Source organism: Camarhynchus parvulus, chromosome 2 (genome assembly GCF_901933205.1).
Source record: "Camarhynchus parvulus chromosome 2, STF_HiC, whole genome shotgun sequence".
NCBI lineage: Eukaryota > Metazoa > Chordata > Aves > Passeriformes > Thraupidae > Camarhynchus > Camarhynchus parvulus.
Window position 1 is genome coordinate 20,407,374 of NC_044572.1, and position 23,851 is coordinate 20,431,224.

The 23,851-nt window shown below is 38.3% G+C and overlaps 1 protein-coding gene across 2 annotated transcripts in view; it reads right to left on the reverse strand.

Annotated features, from left to right (window-relative positions):
• The window catches only part of LOC115917499 (macrophage mannose receptor 1-like), a 32,744-nt gene extending 12,862 nt beyond the window's left edge, over positions 1-19,882 (reverse strand). For both annotated transcript variants that reach the window (XM_030971585.1, XM_030971584.1), the window contains exons 1-18: positions 19,732-19,882; positions 17,562-17,963; positions 16,244-16,417; positions 14,573-14,731; positions 13,581-13,694; positions 12,974-13,108; positions 11,770-11,952; positions 11,052-11,209; positions 10,286-10,399; positions 9,839-9,954; positions 9,389-9,537; positions 6,362-6,561; positions 4,585-4,712; positions 3,880-3,967; positions 2,759-2,903; positions 1,685-1,720; positions 1,392-1,567; positions 810-877 (exon numbers count right to left, since the gene is read on the reverse strand). In XM_030971585.1, the coding sequence (XP_030827445.1) occupies positions 810-877; positions 1,392-1,567; positions 1,685-1,720; positions 2,759-2,903; positions 3,880-3,967; positions 4,585-4,712; positions 6,362-6,561; positions 9,389-9,537; positions 9,839-9,954; positions 10,286-10,399; positions 11,052-11,209; positions 11,770-11,952; positions 12,974-13,108; positions 13,581-13,694; positions 14,573-14,731; positions 16,244-16,417; positions 17,562-17,963; positions 19,732-19,789 (2,603 nt within the window). In that variant the 5' untranslated portion in view covers positions 19,790-19,882. The remainder of the gene's footprint in view (positions 1-809; positions 878-1,391; positions 1,568-1,684; positions 1,721-2,758; positions 2,904-3,879; positions 3,968-4,584; positions 4,713-6,361; positions 6,562-9,388; positions 9,538-9,838; positions 9,955-10,285; positions 10,400-11,051; positions 11,210-11,769; positions 11,953-12,973; positions 13,109-13,580; positions 13,695-14,572; positions 14,732-16,243; positions 16,418-17,561; positions 17,964-19,731) is intronic.
• Positions 19,883-23,851: the final 3,969 nt, after the last annotated feature.

Here is a 23,851-nt window from a genome sequence, read left to right on the forward strand (position 1 = left end):
ACTCCTAAATCAGGATGTTAAAGTCATTTACCAACTCAGTCACTATCAACTTCTCTCCCCACTCCTCTTCTGCCTTTCTCAAGGTAAGTGACTTACATACATTCAACAGCAGCATTAAAATAGAAAGGCTAAAGTCAAATCTCCTCTAATCTTTTCCAGATCAACCTCAGAAGGAGTTTTTTTCACCTCCCAGCCACATCCTAACTAGCAGGTCGGAAGGTAAGCAGTGTGTCATGCTCTTTGGTATCTCTGCTTAGTTTTGAGTTGATTTGTGTGTTGATCTTTTCAGAATACTTGTTACTGTTTCTATACTGTAAATTTCTGCTGATGTTTCTCCTGGAGTAGGAGTTTGCAGAGACTGCCTTTTGTAGTCATGGCCTGTGTCTTCTTAACTCTGGAAAACCCCTCTGATATGTAGATAAAAAGCATAAGAAAGCCAAACCCTATGATATAGGGCATGTTTTAAGTGCATGTGTGCATGTTCATAGGTATAAATTCAGTATAGCAAGGTATCGCTCCAATTTATGGGACAAATCTCTAGAAGAAACTTGAGAAAGTGTGTATGGAGAGTAGAGCTGCCAAGATTTTCTTTGGCTAAGTGCTTACTCAAGGAAAAAAAGGTTCTTTTACTATTCCTTTTTGGGGAAACTATTGCACTTTAGAATATTCTAGGACTATTCCATTTTGCTTTGTACATAGTATGTGGGACAGCCTTCAGACCTTCAAGAGAATATTAAGTCCCTCCAGCTTCATAAAAATATTCTATTTGTTTCTACATGTTAGAAGCTGCACCGATCATCTTAACTTACCTGAACTTTTTATCAAGGCTCACTCTTAGACCAATGAAGTATCCTATTTGCTCTCTTCCATAGCTCTGCTAAATAAGAAAGACACTACTTCAATTAAAAAAAGAAATCTTTGAAGCAAAACAAGCCGAAATTGATACACCATTGATTAGGTCCACAGAGCAGCCACTGAAGTCCACAGCAGTAAAGCACCTGCTTGCAGTTAACCACTGCAACGTGTTCGTATGCTCAGGCACAGAAGTCAGGTTTTCATCTGGGACATCAGAGCCAAGACCTGCAGCTCTGAAGGCCCTTAGGATGGAGTAGAAAAGAAGCAGATTTTGAGCCAGAAAGTTGTACTCCTTTTTTATTCTCCCTTGAAGGCCAGCTGCTTTCCAAGACAGCTGGTACCTTCCCACATCACTCTTCCTGTCAACTGCATCAGGCGTGGAGCAGGGGAGCCAAATCCCATGGGATCAAAGGGTGTTTTTGGGAATATTTCATTACCAAAAATGCTGATGCCTCTGCTTCTGAGACAACTCAAGTTTTACAAGCAGATTGTCAAAAGCGTTTCTACTTTAGGCAGTCTGTTATAATGATTCTTACATTTTTTTTTAGTGCTCTCTTCAGGAACCTTCTCTCACTGTTACTATTAACAACAGCAAGGTCGGCAGAATTCTTCCTGCAAAAGTCTTGGGCTCTTTCCATGGAGACCTGTTCTTTGCTGATATAGTAGAGCTTGTCTTTATATATGACCCATCCATCTGCAGTGGTTTTATATTCTGGAAGATAAATAAGGTACCCTTAAATTTTATATGTGTTGAACACAAAAGCTTTTTCTACAATAACAATTTTAGGAAAAAATTATTAATGATAAAAAAATAGATACAAAGACATACCATATGTGTCAATTGGTTCAGGTTTTAATGACACTCCTGCAAAAGAAGAAAGTAGAAGGCATGATACATCTCTTTAAGAGTGTGTTGTGATGTAGCTCATGACTGATTGCAAGAAGAGAGAGGAACAGAGCAGGATTCTTCACTCCATTGCCATGGACTAGTAAACAAGCTTAGCCACACAGTTCAGCTTCACATTGCTCAATATGCAAGGCCATCTACTTTAACTTTGTATCGTAAGCGGTGCTTCACTTCAGCAAAGCCATAGCTTTGGCTGAATCACATTCCTGCACAAAGCAAGGCAAGGGAAAATTGCTCTTCCCAGCCTGCAAGTCACAGCAGACTTTATCTGAAACACTTTAAACTGCGGCATACAGCTCCTTTACTCCTTTATCCATAAGTAGATATTCTGTAATTCACCTGGGGGTATTTTCATCAAGAGGGAGGAAATCTCCAATAGATTTATTTTAGCTCTATCAAGAAAACTCTCAGAGTAATATTCATAAGCAAAAAGAAATATGGCTTTATGAATGTGCATATATATATCTATGTATAGATATAGATTATATAGATATATAAAATAACCGTGAGCTCTTTCTGGTTGGGATAGAAAAAGAAGTAGCACTGCTGTGAACCATTGCTATTCCAAAACCAGTTGAATCCTGAATAATTCTACAGGAGAACCTGAAGTACCAAGAAATTTGACAAAGATATCATTCTTGATTTTTACCTTCACCTGTGTTAGTATAAAATGCTAGCTATATAATGCTAGCCCTTACAACTCCTTAACTGCAACATTACAAAAATAAAAGCAAAAGTTACTTAATATCAAAAAATTTTGTAATCTTGCAAATATATGGATTATTTATACACCCTATTTTATGTAAAAATACATTAAATTCATTCTTATCATTCATAATGGAAAAATCTCAGCCCATAATATGTTACTTAATGTTCTTGATCTCCATTTGGAAAAAGTAGTTCTTAAAATTTTGTCTCTTTCTCCAGTAACTTAACTTAGAAAGCAACTACTGATTAAAGTTTTTTAATCTTCTTGCCAAAAAAGAAGAAATCTACCTTGTTTTATTTGGCAAACCCAGTTGTGCTGTACTTGACAGACCGAAAGAGACCATGGTTGAGAATTTCCCGCATGTTGGAATGAGCCACAGAACTGGAGTCGTCCTGAGCTCCTTGGACTATCATCCCAGTCTGTGTACCTAACCTATAGGAGAAATCAACTTTGTTACTCTTTTCATCTCTTTTGGTAGCTGTACTTTCAACTGGAAAACGGAAACTAATTGCTTTGTCTCAAAGATTCTGGTTTTAGCTTAAAAGAGCTGGAAATGCAGGGAAAGTGTTTCACTCCACATCTGTCCTGGTTCAGAATTGCATTGTCCAGCATCTCTCTGGTGGCAGTGACCATGTCATGCATCAATTCATTATTACTTTTTCCCTTCCCTGTGGCTAATGAGGATGGGACTGTGACTTTAGGGAGGGAACTCATGTCCTACAAATCTAGGGGAGATACCTCTGAAGAAACTGACATCCAAATGGTAAGGGAGACACGTGTGATACAACCTACCTATTATTGACAAGAATTCTTGATGACATCCCTTTCTGAAACTTTTGTGGAAAGAAACATGATAAGACAAAAGGTCCTTGCTTGTGTTAAAGAAAACCAAAGAATAGGGACTAGTAGTAAATGGAGGGTAATAAGGAGTAGAATCCTGCAGGAATGTTTTTCACAGCTGTTGATACTTGCATAGGCTCAAGAGATGACTGGATAAATTCCCAGAAATACATAAATTAAAATTACAGATATGAGCTCCAGTTCTAAAAGACCTTGAACCATCACTTACTGGGGGATTCCGGAGTATACTGGGAAACATGCTCACTGTCTCATTAACTTTTTAGACATTTATGTTTTGACCTTATGTGTAAATATTATCTTCTTGGAAGAGGAAATAAATTGGAGTGTTACACAGAAAACCTACAGAATCTGATGAGATGCAGATAATTTCCATGTATTCAAATGTTTAGCTGTGAAATTGGTTGTGACAATACAGATTAGCACCTGCATGAATGCTTGTAAGATTGGTTGTTTCTTTAACGAGGATAACAGCAAAAAGCCAAAAAGCGTATATACAAATCCCAAAGTATCTTAGCAAACAAACATGATGAAAAACTTAGATACTCACTGGAGAGCCATCACTCCAGGCAAATCCTTCATCTGGATTCAAGGAAAATATACCAAGCCAAGCTATTTCAAATATACAGCAAGTGGCTCTAAAAGAAAGTACAGAACAGAGCAGTGAGTAAAAATCAGCATTAAAAAAATCCAGAAATTCATAGTTGAACTTTCTAGAGCACGTTGTAAAAGCAGTGAAGTTGCAAATTTCCCTATTACCTTTGGTGAAGAGCATACATGTGTTCTTCGTAGAAATGTGTAACATTTCTCTGGTTCAGTGTCAATAGCTTAGTTATCATACTTATTAGTGGTATTGATCATGTATTGCCCTAATGTACTATTCAGTCAGGGAAAGCCTTCACAGATTCAAAAAGTGGTTTCAGCACTGACCACTGAAAGATTGATACATACCTACTTTAAGTAGATACAGGGATCATATTTTTTACCCTTGTAGAAATACCACTAATTTCATGTTTCTAAACTAAATCTAGTAATCATGATACTGGTGGAGATTTTTTAAAATTTTTCTTGACACAAATCACTCTTTTTTTCCATGAAAAGGTTAAAATAGTACTGAATACATAAATTTCAAAGTATCACAGGTCTTTTGGCTTTTGAGGAATCCATACATTTTAGAAGTCATCTAGGATCATTCATAATAGTTCATATGAAAAGTTTTTGAATCTGGTAAGATAAACACACGTCAAATACCAACCTCATTGCTTGGATTAGTAATGGCATCTCCTCCTTAGTGTTAATGGTGACCAGATCCCCTCCTATTTGTCTGCAAAAATCTCGAGCTTCAAACCATGATTTCTTTCTAATATTTGATCTGCAAAAACACTATGGAGAAACTAATTTAAAAGATATTATATACATGTTACAATAATAAAAGAATTACAGTCTTGCTTAAACATAAATGAAGTTTCATATGAGCTGAGTAAAAGTCCATAAGAGAAATAACATTTCCCACTGGTTTCTAGAATTTTTACACTACAGCTGCCTACCTACTTAGCATAGTGGTAAAAAAAGAGGAATTACTAAAGGAGAAAAGGGGTACTGCTCCCCAACTACCTTTAATTTGTTTTAACTGAAGAACAGCCCAAGCCAACTTCCATATGAAGGGAAAGAAGAGTAGCTGTGGTTGAGAGGCAAAATAGTCTGGGAGGAGTCTGAAGATTCAAGCAAAAGAATGACCTCGTGGTAATTTACAATTCTCGCTTTACATTTGCAGAATGATGTCTAACTGATTCAAGAGACAATATGCACAGATTTTGACCAAAGTTAAAATTATGATCTGGGGATAAAGAAGCGCAAATAAATAGCATTCCAGATGAATTTGAAATAAATTAAAAAAAAAAAAGGAGAAGGACTCATTAATTCAATAAAGTGATAAAAATATTAACACCTTACACTTAGCATATTTCAACTTTGCATGATCCCAAATCCCTGTTTGCACATTACACTTATTTCTTGTTCAAACTCCTTTTTCATACCTGCTCAGATACAGCTGACTGTACTTCAAACACAAGTTTTCTGTAATTTTGGGCGAGAAACTCTCCAGTAAATGCCCTTCATAAACACTGGTTTAATTAACCTTTCACGTGACATTTTATCCATTTTTTTGTGGGGTAATGAGCTGATTTTAGTAAGCTCCAGCCTTAGGCATTGTGCTGCTGGATCCTACACTTCACTGTTTCTCTGTTTGTTCCCTGAACTGCCCCATGTCTCAGGCAAACACATCTTTGCACAGCAGACATAAACAGCAGCATGGACAAACCAGCTTTTCTGCCTCTGCTGTTTAATACAGAATTTTGACATTTTCCTTTTAATAATTTTAATATGGAGTTGTTTCCTAACCTTTCCTTTCCTTTCCTTTCCTTTCCTTTCCTTTCCTTTCCTTTCCTTTCCTTTCCTTTCCTTTCCTTTCCTTTCCTTTCCTTTCCTTTCCTTTCCTTTCCTTTCCTTTCCTTTCCTTTCCTTTCCTTTCCTTTCCTTTCCTTTCTTTTCCTTTCCTTTCCTTTTCCTTTCCTTTCCTTTCCTTTCCTTTCCTTTCCTTTCCTTTCCTTTCCTTTCCTTTCCTTTCCTTTCCTTTCCTTTCCTTTCCTTTCCTTTCCTTTCCTTTCCTTTCCTTTCCTTTCCTTTCCTTTCCTTTCCTTTCCTTTCCTTTCCTTTTCTCTTTCTGGGGTCTTGATATTTATGTTCCTCTTCCATTTCCTGATCCAGTTCCTTCAACCCCTGAAGCACAAACTTCCTCATTTTCTTTCCTGTGCCCTTCTCCCCTCCCTTCCCTTCCCCCCCTTCAACCTTATCATTCTTCCTTAGTTTCTCACAACTCATGGATATTTTACTTAGAAGAATTGTGGGGGTTTTGTTTTTTGCTCTATTCCAATCTCAGATATTGCAAAATGAAGGCATCAGTTCCTTTTTTTTTTTTCCTTGTTTATTTTTTCCCCACCCAAGCTGATTCTTTTAACTATTCAGGCACTTACTTTAAAACAGGAACTTCTATGGTTGTTTGATACCCAGCCTTCAGGGCATGTGGGGACCAGAGCAGTAGTTGGAACAGGTGGAACTGTTGCACCCTTTGCCCACTGCTTGCAAATATATTTTTGCTTTGTCTCGCAGTCAAGAACATCCCATAATCCAGCTGCAGTCCCTGTTTTCATGGCTACACATCCTGGATTATTTCCTTTATGAGGAAAAACCAAACCAAAACAAAACAAAACATGCTGGATATTTTCTAAAGTCTGAATTATTTAATTCTGTCAAAATCTTTGAGCAGCAGCCATTCACTTTTTGCCATGCAATAACATTTGAAAAGAAAATTTGTATTTTAGGTGGTTTTCATACAGGCAGAGTAGCATTTTCTGTTTGAGGAGATCATGATCAATATAGAAGTCTACTTTTCTTTTTTTTTCCATTTTGAATATCCTGCATAATTAATTATTTGGGTAGAAAGTAGAGTGGGAGTTTTTACAGAGAAATCTTGTGTTTTCAAGTGAGAATCTCATTTCTATTTTTGTTAAGCCTGTTTTACATGAGATAACGTTACCTTGGTCACAAGTGGTTTTCACATAGGTGGCAGCAGTGCCACTGGTGCATACAGAGGGCAGGGATGCAAACCTAGACAGCTTCAGGGTGAAACTTGTCCCATGATGTTTGCTGCAATTTTAGATTGTTCTCTCAGAGGGAGACAGAGCTGCCTACATCACACAAGATGCAGTCAAATGCACAACATGGGCTTATTCAATGGTATATTTGTGCTCTTTCCTTACTTCCTAAGTATTTTTAACATTTTATTTGGGGATTTTTGTTTGTTTGTTTTTTAATTTCTGTTGGGCACAGACCTGATGTCTTAATGGACCTGTTTACCATGGTGCCATGAGCTGAAATGAAATTCAGCTATAGATTCATCATTTGATGGCAATTTAATACATGTGTTTGTTCCTAAGAGCATCCTTCGCCTAGGATGTTCACCTACTGTTTTACTGATCATGCTCTGTCACTTATTCTTCTGATACTGTCCTGGGTTTTCTCACAGGCACATCTTTGCTATCAGAAATAATTTACTCTGATCAGCAAATCTTGCCCCTTCACTATTACACATTTTCCATATGGTCTGCAAATATATTGAACAGCATGGGCTTTGGCACAGGTCATTATGGGGTTCTGTTGGTGAACACACTTACTCAGTTAAAAACTAGCCCCCATTAAAAAAATCCACCTTCCAGTCAGTGCCTCTTTATCAATATTTTTATTCATGTAAGAGCTTTTCTTGCTACATTAGATTAGCTGAAAGGCTTTTGGTAATTGAGATAGACCACACTAACTAGATTTCCCTCATTCATATGCTTTCACATACTGTGTGGAGCTCTGAGAGATCTATAAGCATGACCTCTCTTTCCAGAAGTGAGTTTATGTATCTTTCCCAATATTTATTCTTTAGTTCAGATTCAGTTAATTTACTAATGATTTATTCATCTGTATTTCCCCATATCTCTCTGTAACCATTTTAAATGTTGGCACCAAATTTGTCTTCTAGCAAAGCTTAGATGTCAAGGCAGCTTTAGCAGGAAAGCTAAAGCTCTCTTTACACATTAAACAGAAGGGTATATTTCATGTAATCTTAACAGTTCCTGGATACTTCTGCAGCCATGCTTAGTCCTGACTTCATGCCATCAATTTCCTCCATAATCTATTTTCTTGATATTTCAGATTGAAATAGGCTCTTCAAAGATAACCTCACAAAGAAACTTTCCAGCACAGAAAGTCCATTTTCTTCTCAGTGAACACAGATGCAAGGAAACAGATTTTTCTTTACTGTTCCAGCCTGATTGTTGAGGAGTCCATTTGCTGTGGGTAATTTGGTTTGCAAGCCCCAGTGCCAACTCGACATTGATCTCTGGCTGGTGGGACCCAAGGCAAAGGGCTGTGAACTGGTGCTGACACTTTGCATAGCAAAGGGCACAGGCACCTGTGGTCCAGCCAGGTGACTGGACACCCGAAGGCTCAGCAGGGGCCAAGGACCCCAGACATTGCTGCATTTAGACTGTAAAACAGCCCAGGGTTTCCTCTGTTCATGGACCTTCCTTGGAAGCACCCAGCTCAAGCTGTTATTTTATTATTGCACCATGATTGAATTATTTTAGGGACCAAAAAATCTGGGGAAACCTGGGTTCAGGCTGTTGAGGAAACCTTGTCTGACTGTGTGAGTGTGGGGGTGTAGCTGGGGAGGACCTTGGTCCCAGCTCATGGTGGTGTGTTGACTCCAGAGTGTCCCTTGGATGGTCAGAGAGGGAAGATTCTTAACATGACTTCCGAGTGCTCTCCTCATCCTCTCATCGTCTTCTGACAGCAGAGACTCCCTGGCAAGATTTCTTCTTATGGCATTTGCTAAGGTTTTATTAGTCTTTGTCTTTCATAATGTTTAATTGTTTTTATTTTATATTTTATAACCTCACTGAAGGTTTTCAAGAAAGTCTTCAGACAAAGAATCACTGAGAGGAACATGGTATATCCCACAAAGAGCAGATTTCCTCATGGCATCATGAAATCTAGCTTTCTGTGCTTCTGCACAGTATGAACCCATTAATGCAGTTTTCTTAGTATCACACATAAAAATAATAACAGCACAGGGATTTTTGATACTTTGAGTTTGTAATTCTAACTTAAAATCCATATTCCAGTTGCTCTGTTTCAACCTCTTCTCCCAGGCTAACTTTTTCACTAGAGGGGCAAGTGTGGAATAGTCTTAGGACTCATTTGTAACTCCTTTTATCTCCCTGTGAAGATGGGCCAAAATTAATCTTATGGGTAAATATATCAGATGTCCTAATATAAAAGTGCAGTTTAAAATTTTCCCTTTGAAATTAGAATATGGGATATGAAAAACTGCAAGTACGTGTATAATATACCAAAAGTCTAAAACATAAAATTCAGAGGACTATATACCCACACAACATAAATAGGGGCCACATTGTCAGAGAGCGCCCACCATCCCTCATCACAGCACCTACCAGGCATTCCTGCATCCCAGTGTGTGAAGGAGACAGCTTCACCACTGGCCCAGCTGAAAGTGCCTTGATCCTGCACATCAGAGAGGCCAAGCCAGAAATATTTCTCAGGCCTCAGCCCAACAAGGCTAGTCAGATAGGCTTGTTCATATCTGTAAAAAACATCATCAAGATGCAAGTGGAAACAAAGGCATTTACCCAAATCCTGTCAGTCTAATGTGATGATGGAATTTTTTCTCTTATTCCTTGCCTCAGGCTGGGGAAGAAGACCCCACATAGGATTCAGATTCCATATGGACAACATAAAAAAGCAAGACTTTTTTGTTATTCAACTACAGACCTCATCTGTTACTTAACCATTTTGCTGCTTGGTGTTGTGTTAGCTTTTCTAGGAATATTTCATAAGATACAATCTTTAGATATTTAAAAGCAAAGAAAAAGTCATTATCATACCTACTTTCAACTGTGGCTAAGTAACCTTCTTCTCCTTCACAAGTGGTGTTTGCTTCTGAAAATGTGGCTGGAACATGTCCAATAAAATAGCAGTAGGTCCCATATCTTCTCCAGCCCTGTAACATGATTTTAGGATTTTCATACAAATTTTAAACAATTGGGGTATCATGTATTAAGTGAAATATGACATTTAAAAATTAATGAAGCACAATGATCATGAATATTATGAATAAGAAACTTTTTGCAGTGAAATTACAGATTCCTCCTAAGTGGTTTCTGTAAATGGTTTTTTAAAATTTAGAGTAACTGAGAGAGAGGAGAAACTTCATAATAAATAAAACAAAAGCCCTTTCCATGTAAATAATACAAATAATTCAAATAATTCTAATGGATTCTCAATGTACCTATTTCATCTGAGAAACTGACATTCCATTCTCCCATACTCACTTTTTTGCAGCCTGCAAGGCTACTTTCTTGTTCTCCAGCTGTTTGTGATGTAGCTTTTCTTTTACAAATGTAGCCAGCCTTCTTCTCACAGACATGGTCTGCCCAATAGCCATTCTGTGTCGGGAAAAAGTTTGAAATAAAAAGGAGATAAATATGAATAATCTAAAAGAGATAAATAATATCTTTCCTTATAATACAAATTATTTGTTTTCTTTCTCCTTTATTTTTAAATTGAGTATTTTTCCTTATCTAATTTTCCTATGTGATATCAAAACCAAATCTGCTCACATTCTGTGAAATAGTAGACTGGGCTATAGCAGTATAGCCTCAGCTGGCAGGATAAGAAGGGAGGAGGGTGCATGGAACTGCTCCCTGACCTGATGTGCTGAGTCCTGCACAGGCAGCTGTGCTAGGAGATGACAAAGAAGCAGGCAAAGAAAAGCCAACAAGAATCAGAGATCCCCATATACTATCATTACCATCAGGGGAAAAGGAGATATTCTCAAAATACCTTCAGAGACCTGTTCTGTAGCCCTAATAATTTCATTTGTGACTTTCAGATGTACTTAAAATTTCACCAGTGATGCAGTAATACTTTCGGGGTTTTTTAAAGGTCACATTCAATCTCATTCTCAATCTCATTCAATTCAATCCCTACATCTCTTTTTTCTGGCCTTAGCCATTTGCTGAAATAACAGAGCATGTTATTCTTTTATTAAGTAGTTATTTTTAGTGTGGAAGTACAATATGTATTGAGAAATGTCACCTGGCCCTTGATCAGGACACAGTCTTCGGGCCTGTTGTTTGTAGTGGATGGCTCTCCCAGGTGCCATTTGGTGTATGTCACTGGGGTTCCATCACTCCACTCAAAATACATTTGAACCTTATGGTCATTCAGCCCAATCCACAGCTTGTCTGTTGGCTCTAAAGATGGAAACAGACATAAGACCTCTTTTGGCACTCCACCCTTTTCCCAGCACCAACCATTAAGCCTTGGACATACAATTCCTTTCACAAATTTATGCAGCATGTTCTATCATAATTTTATAAATTAATATTTTCATATAGATATAAAAATTAAGACTGTATGCTTTGGAAAATTAAGCTGTAAGGAAATTCTTGCACTGGGTGAAAAAATTTTGCTCTTCCTCCTCATAACAGTGAGTGTGAATTGCCAGCCTAATGCTGATATGCCACGACGGTAGGACAGAAGTCTGAATAGTTATTTTTCAGTTCCATTGCACTGGTCAAATTTTAGAATACTGATTTTATGTAGCTTGGAGCATGAATATTTTAAGCTTCTTTCAGCAAAATGAAAAAAAACATAGAAAGTACCTAAGCCCAGCCCCCCAGACCTATATCAATTAGTTTGGCAATAAATAAAATAATAGTATTGACAACATGCAGAATTCAGCAGGAACTACCGATTCAGCTGTCTTGTTTTCCATACAGGCAAAGGCAAGGGACCCCCTGGAAATACTCACTGTACCCAAGCTGAGACACCATAAAGCTGTGCTCCTCAGGGCTTTGGATGCTGGCCAAGTGACTCCCTTCCTTCTGACAAGAGGTCAAAGCTCCTTCCCATCCTTTGCTGTCCCTGAAGATCTTATAGCAGTGATCCACACAGGGCACCCATCCAGCTGGGCAGGTAACAGGCCCAGGGTCACCTAGGAATACATCCCAAGGCTTTACAGCTCCAGTTGCCATGCAAGGGACATGACACTGAAAGTATTTCCATGTCATCTGTGCAAGAGTTCTAAACTAAGAATTTTCTTTTGAAATTCTCATCATTAGTAAATGATGAACACAAAATGCAGTAGACATAAATGTGATTCTCTAAACCAGGCAATTTTTAGCTTGGAGAAGGAAAGCTTTTTAATACAAGTAATATCTAATAAAAATTCTATGTTTAGTCAAATGTCTGCAACAAATATATTAATTTTGTAATGAATTAATCAAATTAGTTTTGTATTAGTATTGTATTAGTTTTGTATTAGTTTTGTAATTCATTAATTTTATTAGCTTCTGTATCCCCTAGTATTTATTTGTCAGATAGGAGAAATCAGACATTATCTGCAGCTAACATAGAAGGTTTATGAATTTTTAAAGGATTAAGTATATTGATAGAGTAAAAGCCATCAAGAGAAATTTATAGCTAGATGAATACATAGGGTCACACCAACAGGGAAATCTTCATACACTTAAAATATCTTTTCTCACTTCAATGTGTTGACCTTCTACTGTCTCAATATCCACCACATCTGCAGTGAACTCTGAACATGCTTATCTAGATGCTGATTGACCACAAGTCATGGAGAATGACTTAGAACCGCACTAAGTTATGCATCTTTCGTTCTTGGGCTTATATTATTAATGTCCCGCTTCTGAAAAATAATTTTTGGGTTGTTCTCCCTTTTGATGGTCAGCAGCCTGTGGACATAAATGGAAGACCTGGCCCCTGAATCTCAGACAGGAGTGATTAGTTGGAAATTTTTTGCTTTTATCTGCTTCAGTCTGTTTGTTGTGGAACTGGAGATCAGACTAGAAAGGTTGCAATCATTGTAAAAAGCAAACCAGAGAAACAAGAAATAGTTCTATTTCTAAGAAAATTCTTCTGTTCATCTTTGGCAATACATTGAGCAATTCAGATAACAGCTTCTACTTTAATTTCAATATGTATCAACATACCTGAAGGAACCAAAGTAAAATTCCTTTTCTTACAAATATAACCAAGTTTCTGATCACATTCCCAATTTTGCCATTTAGCTTTTGTTTCAGGATTCAAAACTGCACAGAGCTTTCCAGATTCTGGAGACGGACTTCCTTTGGGAAAAGTACAGAGAAAAAAATGAACATTTCTGAATGAAAAACAGAGCTCTAAGGTCTAAAATGCACATGAGAGACCGCTCCTGGATGAAGTGATGGAGATCATGTCTTTCTCAGCTTTGGTAAGAGCTAAGGTATGTTTCCAGTAGTGGAAATGTCTGTATGAAATGTGTGTAAGTTGGGTAAGTGGATACAAACCTGTAAACTCATACTTTAGTTGTTAGTCAAGAAATGGAAGACTGAATATTTTTGGGATAGGCAGTGTTGCTTTCACAGCTAAAATATTTTTGCAATAGGTTGAAGGTTTCTGTCATATTGCTATAGAAAAAGAGATTTTTCTAAAGCTAAAGCAAGAAAAGCTAAAATACTTGTCTCATGGCGTAACTATCTGATAATAAAGTTTGCAGCAGTATTTGAGGTATGTATCTTTTCTCTTCAGAAGTACAAAATCAAACAAAGTCACATCTACCTGGAGCCCAGTTTAAGTACTGGAAAGGGCTGCCTCCAATCCACTCCCATCCACTACTCAAGTCCAGTCTGTTGAGTCCAATCCACAGTGCAGAATCTGTACCTTCTGTTAATTCTAAGTTACAAAAATAAGAGGAATTATTTGGTCACTAACAATATCTCTAGGAAGATTTGTATTCCTAAATAGCTAATTGTAAATATCTGTACATACTATGGAACCTAATACATTGAAATATGCCAAAGTTTGAATACTGTAAGAAAGCAAACAAAGAGAAACTCCCTGTTTTATTCTGTCAACTAATGCAAAATGAACACAGATTATATCCACAAAGTATATCCAAACAAAATTGTTTCTGCAGAATAGGCTAAATTCTGTACATTGAAGGAGAATTATTGGTAGAGTATAAATATAAACAATAATAAAAATTTGTTAGAAGTTAAATTAATCCCTAAAACCAACAATAAATATTTCTTCCATATCATTTTTTCATCCATATGTGGATACACAAGGCTGCAATTTGATATTGGTAAATAACTGATATTTTTCAGATTGCCAAGTGAATTAAAAACACAGCTGTCAAAACAGCATTTGAAACAAAGCAAGTCCTTCTTTTGGCATAAAGATTAATTTTTAAAATTATTTTCTTTTCTTTTTCTTTTTTTTTTTTCAGGTTTCCTTTTGACCAAAAGCAAGTCTTTAATTTACTTTTCAGGATTTTTCCCTCCATCTAAAAGATATATATATATATAAAATAAGTTTTGTAAATATGAAATCAAACTGTTACACTTGCAGGGTGCTGGAATACTTTGAATTCTATGTAAATTTGGCAGCAATTTTGATATGAACTTGCAAATTCTAAAATATTTTCTTTTTCTTGCCCATATATATTTAGATTCAAAGGCAAAGGCCAAAATCATACTAAATAATCCTTAGCTATTATGATGGCCTGAACAGATCCTGAATGTAACCCCAGGTTTGGTTTACTGCCTTACCTTTAAGGTATGTTTGTTCATGAATGTCTGTGATACTCAGTAATTCTGCATTTTGCTGCTGACAGCTCTTCCTGGCTTGGTGCCATGTGAGAGCTGAGTCAAAATTTATTTGGTAGTGAACATTTGTTGACAGATCTGTAGTCCACGTGCTGTCTTTATCTGTGGGAAGAATAATAACAGCAGAGGTCATATTCTGCCAAGAGAAAACTGCAGAGGTCATTTCTTGCCAACAGAAAACTGAGTGAGTGCAGGTTTTTGTTCTGTGTAGCAGGTTCACATTCGTCTCCCTAAATTTCACCTGGGCTGCTCTTTCAAGATCACTGAAAATGTTATGAGCAGATGGGGAAGGACAAAATTAAGGCCAGTAAGCTGACAGGTAAAGGTAGCCTATACTGCCTCCTGTCCCATGAAGAAAGACAAGTCAGGCATTACCACAAGGCAAGTGATTGCACAGGAAAATACATTGCATGGAGTGCATGGCAGAAGTCCCAGTAGAACATTTTGAAATATTTGTGCAACATTTCCTTCTCTCTCTGGACAGCAGCTCCCACTGAGAGCTGAAAGAACTAATTATAGTCCTGAATTTAGCATCAAAAAATTTCATAGATAACTCCCATTCCCATTCAAAGAACCTCTGGATGTGCCTGTCACAGCAATGGTGCTGAGCAGCACCACACTCCTCCTCTGATTACCTTGGCATCTTTGATTTGTTGAAGATATGGCCATTCTCAATCAAGCACAACACAAAATTTAATCAGGTAGTTGATCATTCCCAAAACTCAGTATGAAGATGAACTTTAGAAAAAGAACTGAAATCTGGGACTACCTTTCAAAAACTCTGAAATTATTCAATGACCCTATGTCACACCTTCAGGTCTCAGTGTGTCAAGTATCTTTGCAGGAACCTGGAAAGCAGAGTTGACTAGGGATGTGTGCCCCACTGAAAATCCCCTTTATATCAAGTGGAGTTAAGGGGCATTGTAATAAAAAAAGACAATGCTGAACAGGAGCCATGGGGAAAAATACAGAGGAAAGATGAAATGTGTCAGGTGGAGATTTCAACATCCTGAATGCAAAGATGTCCAGGCCATAAAGGGAGATAGAGGGGGAATTGACCACAGAAATAAAAGAAAGTGATCAAAATTGCAGAGAAATGTCAGGCAGATGTCAACCGGGTGGAAAGCCTGCTTCCTGGACAATATGAATAGGGCTTAAAAGCATGCATAAAATGACACATTCCACTTTAGCAAAAAAATATGTCCACATGAGAATCATGCAAATTGAAACATTAACTTCAACATCAATCTTCCTACAGTGCTCTTTTTTGTGCCCACATCCATCTCAAGGGGAGTTCTCAGAGAAGGGCTGTACAACAGTGACAGCGCACATCCTGGCTGGGAAGCAGTAAGGAGCTCAGAATGACTGTGCTGCTCAGCAACACCCCCGCAGCAAGTGGGAACTGAATGATGATTTACTCTTCAATCACTCTCTTCACATCTTTGTGCAACATGTCATTTCTTTGCATAGTGAGCTGCAGCCTGCGGCAGCGCATCGTATACTAAACCACATTCTTGTGAGTTATGAGTTGTTATTATAAAGATAATCATATCCTGCTCGTGCAGGTTTGCCAAAGGCCCACAGAGGGCTCCCGGGAGGGGGCAGGTGCCTCACCTGTGGAGGGGCAGAAGCCGTATCGCTGGTCCGTGTCGTAGTCGGCAGTGGTGGAGCACCAGAGCCGGCCATCGGCGCGGCCCGTGGCCGTGCACTCCGCCCACCACTGCTGCTGGTACATGAACGGGAAAACACACGGCGCCCCAAAAGCATTTCCCAGCAGCGTGAAGGTCTCTGAGGAGATCAAATGATAACATGAGTATGAAAAGTAACAAATGTACGTAAACTAGGGAAAAAGTAAGGTCTGGGGCAGAATTGCATCTCAAAGTGCTTTCCATGGTTCCTGTCCCATAATCAAAAAACCCAGCACTTTTTCAGATTTCAGCTGCTGACATATATTTTAGAGCAGTGCTATTCTGATGTAAAGTAATGTATCATAGATGAAGTCTATAATTAAATTTCTGACCAGGACTCTTTTATAATCTTAATAAGAATCCAGAGCTGTACCCTAAGATACTTCTATTTCAAACAATGTTAAGATTTATATAGCATGTGCAAGAGCAGGAGCTAATATTTGTAAGTCTTGATTCCTGAGGAAAAAAGTAAACATATATTAGACTATTTCACTGTGTTTTTATTCCAGTGACTATTCTTAGTATCTCGTACAGTGAAGCAGCTTCCCACATGCAAACCTAAGAGTTCAGTGTTCAAATATCCTGTGAGATGGCTTTTACAGCATTCATACTGGATGTGGGAAAGCCATTCAGAACAATCAGACTTCAGCTAATCAGAAAAGGTAATTGCGCTGGTGACTGTAATTATTCCATGAGCATCCTCATCTGCTGAATCAAAAAAGCCATGCTTCCTCTGCTTAAATCAGAACTTTCAGACCTTTCTCAGTACACCCATATTGTCTTTCATTCATGGGGATGCAAATTTCATATCCCCGTGACTGTATAAGAAACTTACCAGTGTTTATGTGCTCTGTTAATAATTTAGTGACACACTATGGTGAGCAATAGTGACTTTAGAGAATACTTATACATAGAATAGAATGCTATACTTAGTATGAGAGTAAGTATGTATATACACATTCACTAATAACATGTATTTATAGAATATATAGAGGGTACATGTAATACTTACCATACTCAAAATACTTATGTACTACAATGAATAGACTAAAAAAGTGTGTGTATATAATACATGCTTGGACATAAATATTACATTAAATTCAAAGTTAGGTACCTCAGTGCATGGATTTTCTAAAACTCTGGTGGTCACTGAAGGAGTCAGAATAGTCAGAGCCAAAGATCCTAAATATTCTAACACTCACAAAGTAATTAATGCAAAGGAGTAAAGAATCAATTTTTTGTACCTTCATATCCTTGGGAACATAAAATATCCATGGCCCCATAGATATTCCATTTATTCTTTGCACTCAGCTCCTCCTTTAACAAAACGTTATCATGCTCTTCATTGCCAGGACTGAAAAATAAATCTTCTCCTTGGATTGCAAGGAGGCTTTCATTTCGGCATTCCCACCACTGGAGCTCACTTTTTGGATTACAGGGATACAGGGTGACCATGGTCTGATCCTTCTTCAATGGTACCCCCAGGCATAGTTTAAATTTCACACTCATAAGCTGATGATCTGTGATCCACCTGAATTTTTGTGATTCGTTGTCTTGATTGCAAGTGGCAGTTCTAACTGACTGTGCAATAGATGCCTCAAGACAGAGCCTGTTGACTTTATTATACAGTAAAAATGTTTTAATATCTGTAAAACAAAACAACACATAGCAAATGGTTATTGTAGAATATATGTGTATAGTGGATATGTGATATTATTCTACTTCCCATTCACATGAACAAGAAGTCATTGCATTCATGTCAGATAAAAACATTCTATTTTTCAACAGCGTCCAGAACAACACCAATTCTACTGATTAAAAATAAAGTAGACAATAGAAAATGTATGTCATGGTTGCATGACCATGCTGTGGATCAGTGGTGGGCAGCAGCAGCAGCTGAGCACAGCTTGTTGGGTGGTTTTACATCAGCCCTGAATTCCCTGAGCCACACTGCCGTTACCATTGTTCCATCCAGCCTATCCTCAGAGGCATGGCCTCGTAGACCTCTGACCTCAACAAACTTTTCTCACCCTTCCAGATCTTACAGGTTTCCTAGTCGGCACACAGCCATCTTTGCTAAACCATTTGCCTCCTCTCCCCCAAATCCACCTTTCCTTTTCATCATATAAATGTCAGTGAACCAGCCTGAGCTTCTCAGGGGTCACTCTGGGCTCCTCAGCCTTGCTGACTACAAGATCTGCCATCCCCTACTATGAGCCATGGACTATAAAACTCGGAATGACTTTGGGAAATCAGTCGCAGTCTGAGAAAGTAGCAAAGGCTGGGAAGTAGTAAAATGAGTAAAGGCTGGTGGAAGTCAGAAGGTGCACCTGCACCAGAAATTGGGTCCCCAGCTCACCAGGCAGTTTACCTGATCAAGCCTGAAGTGTTGGCTGCAAGGTAAGGTAGAAGCAGGGGAGGTAATTTCAGTCCTGCAATGAGTTTATCAGAAGCAGTTGTGAACCGTGCCTATGAATTTGCTGCCTTGTCTTGTACTTGATGACCCATCTGGTTGTATTTCCTGCCAAAAGTTGTGGGATTCATAACCAGTGATACATGTCTTGAGCAGTGGGTGTCATATTTATTAAAAATCTATTTAAGAAGTTAAAGACATTTCCTTAAAAAGCTTGCAAAAAGATTGAAGTCAATGTAATTGATAATATACAGTACACTGAAAATAATTCTTCTGGCCTGCAGGGAGACTGTGGTGATTAAAAAAATACCATATACTCTGAGACAAAGTGTGAAAATCCTCAGGAGTTAGAAAGGTGAAAGGATTTAACCTTAAGCATTCAGGTCTGCAGAATACCCACAAGGGAAGTGCAGCTAAAGGGATAGCTACAGTGTTGCACACTGCAATTCCACAAGATATTTCCTAAACTTAATCCAATTTTATTTTAAAAAAAATCCATCCACTTTATCAAGGCCAGTGAATTCAATGAGTCTATTCCAAACAGTTAATGAAACCCCCTTTACAGCCATCATCTGTGAATATCTTAATATCCTACCAATATTTCTGCATTTCACTACTCCTGGAGATTTTCCCTGCCTTATTTTGCAATGCATTACCCAGACAACAACAGCTCAAAAATCAGTAGGAAAGAATTAAATATTTTTAAAACATAATTTAAACATATGTTTTCTTAGGTCTGATCTTCTGGGGTTATTGAAATGATAGTGCCACTATATATTAATAAAACCATTAAGGACTGAGTCTCTGGCTCCTTCTCTAACCCTTTCTTTTTTTCTGTGAGATTGTTCCCCTGCCTCTTGCCTGCCATTAAGAGGTTCCCCATCCCCAAACTTATAATGTACATATTGGCAGTACCACAGAACCACAACCACCCAGAAAAGCCAGAGGAGTGGAAGCACTTTCACGACAACCTCCACAGGAAGCAAGCAGGAGGCACTTACCCGCCAGCGGCAAAGAACTGTGAACAAGAGAGAGAACAAGCAAGAGCCCAGAGAACATAATTGGAAATGCTGTTTCCTTTCCTTCCCTTCAGCAAAACCTGGATGGGAAGAGTTGCTGGTGGCAAAATCCTGCTGAGGAGAGGACAGCGGCTGGTCCTCCTTGGTTTTGCAGGGTGGATAGTTGGGTAAAAACTCTGAGTGCTAAATAAGGAAACATTCTGTCACATGCCACATTTCTACAAAACAAGACTACGTGGCACAAATTTTACCCTCAAAAAAGGATGGCATCTCATTGAAGGCAAACCATTCTTCTTTGGAAAAGCAGGTGGTCACAAGTTTATATCTCACTACAGTCCCACTGTCTCTGCTGAGGAGACATGTGGAACTCGTGGGGTCAAATCAACAACTAAATACTAAAGACAGAAATTCAGCCTTAGCTTTTAAATCTTGCATCTGGATGCTGGTTTGCAGATACACTCATCAACCTTTTGTACCACCGTTTAACCACTTCTTGTTAACTGAGCTCAGCAATCATTGGAAATAATCAACATGCATTTTTGGACTGTTGTTTGAATAATGGATAGTGGAAGAACAAATAATTAGCCCAGTCATATTTCCTGGATACCAGTATATTGTTATAAAAATAACTGGAAAAATGCTTGTTCTTTATATTATCTCTAAAATTAGTATTTGTTTTCTTCCTTTGCTTTATCACTGTTTCCTTTCTTATAAAAAAAGTCTAGACCATTTTCCCATGGGCAAGGACTTCAAGGAGCGTCTGGGCAATGCTTTTAGGCATATAGTTTAGTGTTAGGGTGTCCTGTGATGAATTGTCCTTGATGATCCTTATGAGTTCTTTCCAACTGAAGGTATTCTATGATTCTGTGACCTTTTTTTCAAGATTTTGAATCCTTTTGTTTTTCTAGAATTCCCTGCCAAATTTAAACACCAAATTTGACTTGAATATCTTAGAAAAACATGCTGAAGCATGAATGTCAGCAGGAAAATGTATTTAAAACATTTTCTTCCCCCACTGCTTATGGATTGGTAAGGCTCAGATCATAATTTTAAAGATGGGTAACAAGGATGTGTGAAAAATTCCATATCTGAAAAATATCCTAATGCCCAATGGAGATTCATGGCCTGACCTATCTGTCAGACTCTGTTGGGGGGAGTGACTGAAGTTTCTTTGCAACCACTGGCAAAGACACTGGACTTCTTCCCCTCCTCACAAACCTTCCAAATACAATTGTATCAAGCCTATTTTCTGAAAGAGGAAGGAAATTGCATAATTAACAGCACAGAAGGAGATAGCAGAGAGAGAGCAGACATTCACATGGACTGTTACCAAAGGAATCTCTTAACTGCAAAACTATTAAAAGATATGTAGGGTTTAGGTTTCGTGGTTTTCTTTGTTTTGTTTTGTTTGTTTTTTTTTTTTTACCCTGGTATGTTGCACACACTAGTTCAAATAAAATATCAAAAGGAGTTCTGTAAATAGCTGTAAGGGATGGCTTTAATCTGAAGTAGTTTCCAGATTTCCTTGTTATAAAGGACATCTAAATCTCTCACAGCTCTTCCAGGCATAGTCTGAGCATTGTAATATCACTGCAGTGCATTTTCTTCTTTTTTACTTCCTTTTGTCATTTGAATGTCACTTCCTGCTCTGTAAGAGCAGACAGTGATTTGCCTATGGCTCAGTCATCAGTTCAGTTTACCTACTTCTCAGGACTATCTAAGGCTGAAACTATCACCTTACCTAGCCTGAACATGCCCTGGGCACACTATGTTGGTCACATCATTTGTGCAGAATCTCCTGTTTTGGAGAGAAAGGCACCTATCCTTTCCCTAACTTAATCCACATTTAGGAAGACAATCAACTGAGTGGTAAAGAGCTACAAGGGTGATGGTCGTGGATGGGATTTATAGCTCAGATCCCATTTTCAGGACTAGTTTTGTTTGCTTTCTAAGTACTGACAATGCAAGCTACTCCTGCTGCGGGGAGTCGAGGCCAGGCATGTGCTAGCCGAGCCACCAGCCACGGGCATCCAGCGAGAGCAGCCACTCCTAACTCTTCTCTCTCTCTTCTCTCACCTACTCCTTGCTGTATGGACACAAAAAAGGGGTGGGGAATGATCTTACCTGAGGTAAACCAGGCACCTCATTCAGGAATTTTGCAAGAATAAGATTCAGCTTCCTTTACCCATTGCTGGTACTCCACAACACCTTGACTATTGTGAACAGGTCAGTAAACTGCGGCCACTGCTAGAACCTTAAAACCACCATGTGTAACCACCTTAAAAAATACTTCAGCAGACTAGAGCACTACCCAAAACTGCCCTGATTTTGAACACATGTGGGAAAAAAAAAAAATTCATCTGTTCCCAGCTCTGCCCTTGTGCTACCTATCAGGTGCCACTCCCTTCCATAGTCAAACCATGTCTCTAATTTTTGCACCTGCACAAAATTCTTGTGTTGTGAAGCCTATATGACATCTAGAAAAATATTTTCAGTTCTTCAGATACAAGACCTTGTGTTGTGGTACACTGCACTAAAAACTGCTAGGATGATCTGAATTGCCTCTAGAAGCTGGTGAGCCTTGGTCAAACCTTCAAACTCAAGTCAGAGGCAGCTTCCAACTAAAGGACTATCCAAGGCCACATTATCTGCAACCAATGCCAGGATTTTTTCAGTCACCACTTTTCTCTAAATATTCATCGAAGTAGGCACATCATCCATCAAAGTAGGTTTTTTTGGATGCTGTTCAGATCACTGCATGTACCCTTAATTTAGCTGATTTTCCATATTATAAAGCCAATGTGCATTTAAAATGAGTTGGAGCTCTTGCCCACATTTTCAATAATCTCACACTTTTACTTGGCAGCATCACAGTCTATCACACTTAAGTCTGCTCTGGAAAGCTTCAGTGCAGAATATATTTTTCTCCTCATTTCACATGAGGCAGTGTTGCTGCACTCATGAGCTTAATGCTTCCTACCAAAACACAACATGCAATGTTTAAAGCCTGTTCTTCATTTCCACAGCATTTTGTCAGACACTTCATTAGGAGGCCTGTAAACAATGGAAGATAAAGAAATATTTTCAAGACCATTTCCCATATCATTGTTTAGTTTACACAAATTGTGCCCAACTCTGTGTAAAACAACAGGATAGATTAAAGATGAAAACGTGATGTGGTGTTTGGACTGCAAGGCAACCCCATTTTTTGTTTTTTGAATTTTATTATTTTTAACTCTTAGAGACATGCTGTAATACTTGTAGAAATTAGCAATTCTCAGTAAACACTGGGGGAATCTAGGCAAGGTTTAAATGTATCAAAACACCAAGGAATTATAACACAGGCAGGCTAACTTGAATTCCTGAAAATGTAATAGAAATAGAAGTACTATTTGCTAATCATGAGATGATGACTAGATAAGAAGGAATCATAGTCCTAAAAAAAGAACAGTAATTAGTAGCTTATGTTGAGTTGGCAGGTGTACTGACAAGGGTTTTATGGAAAGATTTGGTGCCATTCTGCATGTTAACAGCTCAAATAATGGAAAAATGTACTTAATAAATTATTCAAGCTTTGTTTCATGGTTTAAACCCAGCTGGTAACTAGGCGCACTTAATTAATTTAAATTAAATAGTACTCAGGAAAAGATAATATTGCAGGCCTGTCTATTCTGTAAATGACTGAAGGCATGTGTCCTTCACCCATGACAGTGAACACTTCCCCAAAGGTGTTTCTAGGTGCACTTTGGCATGTCCAGCATCCCAGGGACCATTTCCATGAAGCAGGTTGAACACAGCTGATGCCAGCCTGCTCTGGAGCAACCTAGAGACTATTTGGGGCACTGTAGCCCAGCTGTGCTGAGGAGCCAGCGACACAGCAAAGCACTCCAACATCATCAGTACAGACGTGTTGGCAAGGCTGCCCCAGAAAGAGGTGAAATCATGGTTGCTGTTGGAAATTTTAAAAGAGGTGCTGGATCTTTCAGCAGCTGGTCGGTTTTAGCTAACACTGCTTTTGGGTACAGGACCTTTTCAGTTCCCTATTTCTATTATGTATATGATTATAGGTTTCTGTTTACAGGATCTACAAAATTCAAAGACC